Source organism: Amphiprion ocellaris, chromosome 21 (genome assembly GCF_022539595.1).
Source record: "Amphiprion ocellaris isolate individual 3 ecotype Okinawa chromosome 21, ASM2253959v1, whole genome shotgun sequence".
In the NCBI taxonomy this organism is placed as follows: Eukaryota; Metazoa; Chordata; class Actinopteri; family Pomacentridae; genus Amphiprion; species Amphiprion ocellaris.
The window spans coordinates 11,320,053-11,328,444 of record NC_072786.1 but is presented as its reverse complement, the minus strand read 5'-3'; the positions used below and the strand labels follow the sequence as shown (position 1 = coordinate 11,328,444).

At 44.8% G+C, this 8,392-nt stretch overlaps 1 protein-coding gene across 7 annotated transcripts in view; it reads left to right on the top strand.

The window, feature by feature from the left end:
* The first annotated feature begins 1,457 nt into the window (after positions 1-1,457).
* celsr1a (cadherin EGF LAG seven-pass G-type receptor 1a) overlaps positions 1,458-8,392 on the top strand; it is a 125,252-nt gene continuing 118,317 nt past the window's right edge. For all 7 annotated transcript variants that reach the window (XM_035957994.2, XM_035957993.2, XM_023291895.3 and 4 more), the window contains exon 1: positions 1,458-5,184. In XM_035957994.2, coding sequence (XP_035813887.1) covers positions 1,656-5,184 — 3,529 coding nt within the window. In that variant the 5' untranslated portion in view covers positions 1,458-1,655. The remainder of the gene's footprint in view (positions 5,185-8,392) is intronic.

Sequence of the window (8,392 nt, the reverse complement as noted above, 5' to 3'; positions counted from 1 at the left end):
AGTCTCTGAAATAAAAGATCAAATTCTACATTTTATGTTTGCTTTTAATCCTGTTTTGTAGAACAAAAAGTTTTCTTGGCTCCCACTAAAGCAGTGCTATTGAGTGACAATGAAAGTTCCAAAAACAAAATGAGAAAAATGGAGCAAAAAACTGTTAGATGCACTTTTAAAAAATGAGCAAATTCTGTATTTTATGTTGGTTTTAACCCTGTTTTGGAGAACAAAAGGTGTGCTGGGATCCTATTAGGCAGTGATTTTAAGTGACAGTGGAAGTTCAAAAACAAAAGGAAATAAATGGTGGGAAAACTGTTAGATTTACAAGAAATATAATCAAATTCTATACTTTATGTTGGTTTTTAAATCTGTTGTGGAGAAGAAAAGTTGTGCTGGGATTCTACAGAAGCTGTGTTTTTAGGTAACAGTAAAATCCTAAAAACAAAATGAGTAAAAGGGAGCAAAAAACAGTTATATTCACAACTAAAATGACCAAATTCTGCTATTTATGTTTGTTTTTTTTAACTGTTTCTAGAGAATAAAAAGGTTTCTGGCATCCCATTAAGCAGTGTTTTCAAGTGACAGTGGAAGTTCAAAAACAAAATGAGAAACAGGAGGCAAAAACAGTCAGATCTGCTACAAATATGACCAAATTATATATTTTATGATGGTTTTTAAACCTATTTTAAAGAACAAAACTTATGCTAGGATTCTGTTAAGCAGTGCTTCCGTGTAAGAGTGAAATTTCCAAAAACAGAATCAGAAAAATGAAGGAAAAAACAGTAGAAATCATTACAGAATTGATTAAATCACATTAAGGGGTACTTTTAAGTGACAGTGAAAGTTCCAAAAACAAAAGGAGAAACAGGGATGGCGAAACTGTTAAAGTCACAACTAAAATGATCAAATTGGGTCATTTATGTTTGTTTTTTTGCACCTGTATCGAGAACTAGTGCGTTTTTCAGTCATCCTGCAACTTTTCCTGTATACTGACATTAAGAAGTGTCACCACGAAGAACACAATCACATAGAACATTGATTAATAAATATTAAGAACTGTAGTTTTGTATTTTATGTATTTTCTGAAAACACTCATTTAAATAATGACATGTGACTCTTAGTTGCCACATTTTCTTCTTCTTTTTTTTTGCAACCTTGAGGTCTTAGTTCAGCCACTTTTATGTCTTTTTTATGTCCCATCACTACTCCAACACACAAAAGTTGAAGAGGGAGCCACTCTCCAACACGCATTAGGAATTTTCCCCAGATCTCTGCTTATTGGAATAACAATGCACTTGCGCGCATTGGTCAACCGGTCAGTGCCACTTCCTAAATCTCCATGAGAAAAAAGAAAGCCCCCCCGTGAAAGCGTCCCGGAGGGGGAACACAGCAGGTTTATGGTAATCAGCCTCTGAGGAGGAGAGCAGGAGGAGGAGGAGAACCACGGAGCCATTTTGTACTCATTTTAAATTCAGTGTGGCTTCACGCAGCCGCTGCGCGCCGTGGATACGCCGAGACTATGGATACGGAGCGTCTTTTTCCACGTTGAAACTCCACAATGAGGGATAAAAGTAAGACGCGGTGCTGGGAGAGGGAGAGTTAATGCATTTGCGGAGGAGTTTTGGTGAAGTTTCAGTCGGGATTTGGCAGGTTTTACAAGCATGGAGCTACCGATGTGTTGGATTTGGGTTTGTGTCCTGTTCGCCGCGCCGCTTGCGGGATGTTTGGAGATGCACCTTTCGGAGACTTTACAGCCCGGGAGCCTTCTGGCGAACCTGTCGCTCGGACCTGGGTGGACGTACAAACTTGACAGGACTTTGTCGCCCAAATTCATTCAGAGTTTCTTCCAAGTTGAGAGGCACGACGGGCTGATCCGTCTGTCTCGGAAAGTTCAGTGTGCGCACACGCCGAGGAACCCAGCGTCTGTTTATATAAGAACGTGTTCCCCCACATCTGGAGATGTTATTCTGACGCATTTCAGCGTGTTTGTCCACGGTCAGGACTGTTTTATTAAATACAAGAGAAAGAAATTGACAGGTAAGCCAGACATTCACGTTAAACTCCGGTCAAAACTGCAGGCAACTCCTTGCTCATCTGCAGGTAAACTGCTTTTGAATGTCACAGAACTTTTGCCTGCTTTTACGCGGAGCAGTTCCCTTTTGGACACTGAATGCGCTGGAACAGACTTTGTCGCGGTGTTAAGGCAGGGGGGTTTGTTCCTGGCCACTGACCTGTGCTTTGCGCACAGTGGACAGCCCGAGGTGGATTTGCACTGCACCATGCACAGCTCTCCAGGCAGCCGACTCTCTGTGCAGCTGAGCCTGACGCTGGTAAAAGTGCCTAAACAACATGGATCTTTACCAGAACGCGCCCAGAAAAAGTCTGGGATCCACAGGGGGAAGCGACAGGTGAACACATCCCCACAGTTCCAGCTCCCCAACTATCAGGTGTCTGTGCCTGAGAACGAGCCTGCAGGAACTGCTGTCATAACCCTGAAAGCAACAGACCCGGATGATGGAGAGGCAGGGAGGCTGGAGTACAGCATGGAAGCTTTGTTTGACAGGAGATCTGATGACTTTTTCAACATTGACTCACAGACAGGGAGCATAACAACCGTCCAGGCGCTGGACAGAGAGGTCAAAGACACCCATGTTTTCAAAATTACTGTAACTGACAATGGCACCCCTAAAAGATCTGCCACTTCGTACCTCACTGTCACTGTGAGTGACACTAATGACCACAGCCCCATATTTGAGCAGAATGAATACCGGGTCAGCATCCGAGAGAATGTTGAGGTGGGCTTCGAGGTGATGACAATCCGGGCCACTGATGGTGACGCTCCCTCCAACGCCAACATGGTTTATAAAATTGTGAATGGCAAAGGAGTCAACTCTGTGTTTGAAATCGACCCCCGCAACGGCCTGGTGAGGATCAGGGAGCGACCCGACAGGGAGACCAGGTCCCAGTACCAGCTGATTGTTGAAGCCAACGATCAGGGGAAAGACCCTGGTCCCCGCAGTGCCACCGCCACTGTTCACATCACCGTGGAAGATGAAAATGACAACTACCCACAGTTCAGTGAAAAGAGGTATGTTGTGCAGGTTCCAGAGAATGTGGCGGTTAACACCAAAGTCATCCAGGTGGAAGCCACGGACAAAGATGAAGGAAACAACGCCAAAGTTCACTACAGCATCATCAGCGGCAATGTTAAAGGCCAGTTCTACATTCACTCCCCCACTGGTGTCATCGATGTCATCAATCCTCTGGACTATGAAATGATTCGGGAGTATAATTTGCGGATTAAGGCTCAGGACGGTGGCAGGCCTCCGCTGATAAATGGCACAGGGATGGTGGTGGTGCAAGTGGTGGATGTGAATGACAATGCCCCCATGTTCGTCAGCACACCTTTCCAGGCTACTGTGTTGGAAAATGTGGCCATCGGTTACTCTGTGATCCACATTCAAGCAATTGATGGGGATTCAGGAGAAAACGCCCGTTTGGAATACCGGCTAACAGACACCACGCCTGGATTTCCGTTCACGATCAATAACAGCACGGGATGGATTACAGTGAGTGAGGAACTGGACAGGGAGACCACTGACTTCTACACCTTTGGCATAGAGGCGAGAGATCACGGGATGCCTGTGATGTCGTCCTCCGCCAGTGTCAGCATCACGGTGCTGGATGTGAACGACAACGTGCCCACATTCACCGAGAAGACCTACTCGCTGAAGATCAACGAGGATGCTGTTGTGGGGACCAGTGTTTTGACGGTGACCGCGGTGGATCGAGACGTCAACAGTGTGGTGACGTATCAGATCTCCAGTGGAAATACCAGGAACCGCTTTGCCATCACCAGCCAGAGTGGTGGTGGCCTCATCACCTTAGCCCTTCCTTTGGACTACAAGCAGGAACGCCAGTATGTCCTGACGGTTACCGCCAGCGATGGGACTCGCTACGACACCGCTCAGGTGTTCATCAACGTCACTGATGCCAACACACACCGGCCCGTCTTCCAAAGTGCCAACTACCAGGTGATGCTCAGTGAGGAGAAACCGGTGGGCTCCACGGTGGTGGTGATTAGTGCAACAGACGAGGACACTGGGGAGAATGCTCGCATCACATATGTCATGGAGGACAATGTTCCTCAGTTCAAAATCGACCCGGATTCTGGTGCTATCACGACACAAATGGAAATAGACTACGAAGACCAGGCTTCCTACACGTTAGCCATCATTGCCAGAGACAATGGCATCCCTCAGAAATCTGACACCACCTATGTGGAGATTATCATCCTGGATGCTAACGATAATGCTCCTCAGTTCCTCAGAGACATGTACCAGGGGACTGTATTAGAAGATGCACCTATCTACACCAGCGTGCTCCAGATTTCTGCTTCAGACAGAGATTCTGGCTCCAACGGCAGGGTCAGTTATACATTTCAAGGTGGTGATGATGGAGAAGGAGATTTTTTCATTGAGCCTTACTCTGGTATCATCAGAACTGCTCGGAAACTGGACCGGGAGAACGTTCCTGTTTACAACCTGAAGGCGTTTGCTGTGGACAGAGGGGTTCCGCCTCTGAAAGTAGCTGTTCCTGTTCATGTCGTGGTTCAGGACATAAATGACAATGCTCCAGTGTTTGAGAAGGATGAGCTTTTCATTGACGTACAGGAGAACAGCCCGGTGGGGTCTGTCGTGGCCCAGATCACTGCCACCGACCCGGATGAGGGCACCAACGCTCAGATCATGTACCAGATCGTAGAAGGGAATATTCCAGAGGTTTTCCAGCTGGACATTTTTAACGGCGACCTCACTGCGCTCGCAGACCTGGATTATGAGAGCAAAACTGAGTATGTCATAGTGGTTCAGGCCACATCAGCGCCGCTGGTGAGCCGAGCCACTGTGCATATCCGCCTGGTAGACATGAACGACAACCAACCGGTGCTGAAGAACTTTGAGATCATTTTCAACAACTACGTCACCAACAAATCCAACAGTTTTCCATCAGGAATTATAGGGAAGGTACCAGCTCATGACCCGGATGTGTCGGATAAGCTGCGATACAAGTTTGAATCTGGAAATGAGCTCAGTCTGCTGCTGCTGAATGAAGACACTGGGGATCTGAGGCTGAACAGGGATCTGGACAATGACAGGCCTCTGGAAGCACCTATGACCATTTCTGTCACTGGTAAGTCACTATTAAATTCTCACGCTGCTTCTTTGTGAAAAAAAAATCTAGCTTATTGTGTCAAACAAGGTGTCAAAAGTGGAAATTTGAGCCACCATGTGTGGGATTTATTATCACACTGCAGAGTCAATATAGAATTCTCTGTTGATGGAGACAGAGGCAGGTTTCGGCTGCAATGTTGACTCTGTGATCAGTTAAGTGTTTGCTGCAGGCTCTATGTGGGATCCGGTTGTGCTGCTTTTGTGCCGTTTGTGTGATAAATGTATTGTGTGCAAGTGGTTGGTTGGGGTAATAAAAAAGGTGCTATTAGCAGGGCACCCTTATAAGCTGAGCTGCTTTGTTGTTGCAGTTATGTGGGTTTTACTTAAAAAAAGCAGGAACTCACACATGCATCTAGTGCAAGTATGTCTAATGATCTCCCCTCTTCTTTGAACATTTCTGGGCTTCTGTAGTTGCACTGCAGGGAGGTTGATGCACATCTTGTGGCAAGATGTTTCCCAGAGTAGCTCACCTTTCTTTCCCTGCAGAAGTTTTTTTCACACGTGGCAGGTTTCGGTGACAAAGGTTTGCATCTGAGGACATTTGTACTGCAAGGTCATGTAGGAAGAATTTGAGTTTCTTTTTTTTTTCACCCCAAGACAGAAGCAGACTTTGTTCTTTAAAGTTAAAGATTAGTCAGGCGCAAACACTTGGACATTCACACCTAAACTGGCACGAGAACGGCCACAGTACAAGCACATACACACATTGAAAGAAAAACGCTTCGACGTTAATCATGCAGGATAAATCTAACACCCTGACAGAATAACTACCCTGTCACCTATTGACAGTTGGTTGCTCAACCTCCTCTTATTCTTTCTCACTCACCCTCTATGTAGATTAAGCCAACACAGCTAGATCTGCTCAGCTCTTTTCTTTTCTGAATGTCACCCTGTCATCTCTCCAATGGCTTATGAATGCCAGCATATCACACAGACTCGAGGAATACAAATGAGCTGCTATGGTCTGGGGTGCACCAGTGCAACTCACAAATCTAATCATACTTGGAGTTATTTTAAGGGTACGGGAAGTCATGGTAGCTGGGAATAATGCTAGTAACTTTGCTCAAAAGGAAATCTTCAGTTTTTGTCCTGATAATCTGTAATCTGCTGAAATAGAAGCTGCAGTATTGTCTCACTTTATGGTTCATCAGGCAGTGGGAAGCAGCATTTTTGCTGAAGGACTTGTGCTGCATCTTTGTCTCCAACAAAAGGCAGACCGTCCTGTTTTTTAAGTGTTTTATAGCCCTTGTAGTCGACCTGGAGAGCATCTGAGGGTCTTATAGCCCTCATTCACCGCCTCTGCATTCTTGCTTGTCAATAACAGCTGACATGTCTTGCCGTATCCGTGACAACCGTGACCTCGTGATGGTCCCAATGGGGGCTGGACCTCTTCATTAGCCACAGAAACACATAAATATATGTAAGCACGTGTTCATGCACAATTGAACAGATGCTCACATGGAAGAGCAGCTCCAAACCTCCATGTTCTCCATGGCCGGCCCTGATGTCAAGTGTTGGGTAACTATTACCGCTGATGTCTTGACTCTTTGACCTCAGGTTCTCGGGGAGAGGAAGGCCCGAGGGGGTCGGTGGGGTATCATCACCTTTACAAGAAACAAGATGCTGATTGTGTCTCTCTTGATTCCTTCTGGTTCACCTAGGACTCCCATACTCTCTTTGGCAGCATTTTGTCTGAATTTGTGATTATTTTTTGGATGTTTTCTCTGTCAATTTCTGGTGTCCAGATTTGGATACACGTAATTTTTAGGATCCAAAGCCCAACCCTAGACCTTAGTCAGACCAGCTTGGATTTATATTGTACAAGCATTGATCCAATCTAATTCTCATCAGATATGTTTGTCTTTTCTTCCAAAAAGTTCAGATTGGGTCTCAGTAGATTTTGCTCATTAGGTTTGGATAGGTTTTCCACGTCTCTAATTTAAACATACTTGTCTTTTGACTTTGGTTTTCTCTTAGAGGTTGAGGCAACAGCATCTTTATCAACCAATGCTGCCTCCGCAAATTTATGTTCCTATACAACTAAACTGCTGTCTCAATTGCGTCTTGAATTTGAAGTATACCTAATTTGCCAAATGTGAAGTTGTGAGAAAGGTGGGCAGTTTGAAAGAACACCAAAACCCACATTAGGGGGTAGAATTAGATGATGGAAGTATAAACCTGAGACAGACTTTTACTCATTTTCAGACTTATGTTTCATTTTCTCTTGTTTATTTTCAATTTTCAGTCACTTTCTGGTTCGGTTGTTGGCTCAACTGCGTGGTCCAGTTTAGGTAAATATCTCGGTTAGTTGTACACTTTAACATGTTAGAAGCTTGGTTAAGGTTAGGCACCAAAATCAGGAAAATATCATGGTTTGGGTTAAAATACGACCGTGTCACTTCATGTTTAAAGCTTCTCCTCCATTTTCTGGGTTTCCAAGGTGACGGATCCCGCCCCATCTATTATCTGATTGGATGGCTGAAAAGAAGTGACAGTAGAGCAATAAAATAAATTACAAAGATGCATTGATTAGAAACCTATTTGTGACAAACAGAATCAGACAGAATACAGTTTTGCTTTATCGGAACGTTATTTTGTGTAAACTTGGTTGTTCGATGAGTAATGAGGCTGACCAGAGTGCATCAGCTCCGTTTCCCCATTGTCCTTGATAATTATGCTTGATCAGTTGAACAAAAGAGCATTGATTGAGGCATTAAAGTGAGCATTGATTTATCTTGTTTGCTGACGACCCACAGGGAAATCGAGATGAAGAGGTGGCCATCTGTCACAGGAAAATTTCGCTTTTCATCCTCCAAAGCAAGGCTGTAAGAAATGCACAGGTGCTTTCATTCTGGCCAGCACAAGACCCGAGAATGTTTTACTAACCCTCCGCTGAAACACAAGAATGCCCTGATAACTCTGCTGAGATACACTCGCTTAACACACTTTTCTAGCCACAACACTGTTCCATCTGTCCTCGGCCTCATACCTGTGTGTGTGAGATGGTAGCTCTGTGGTTCAATAGCTGAGGGCTATGTGTTCTCATTGTAAGAGCTCTTATCTTAGCTTGTCAGATTTCACTTAAAACCTTTGGGCTTTTCTCTCTTTTTTTCCGAAAGATGAGTATCTTTTAATTTCTGTCACAATGGCGGTGTTGTACAGTATTT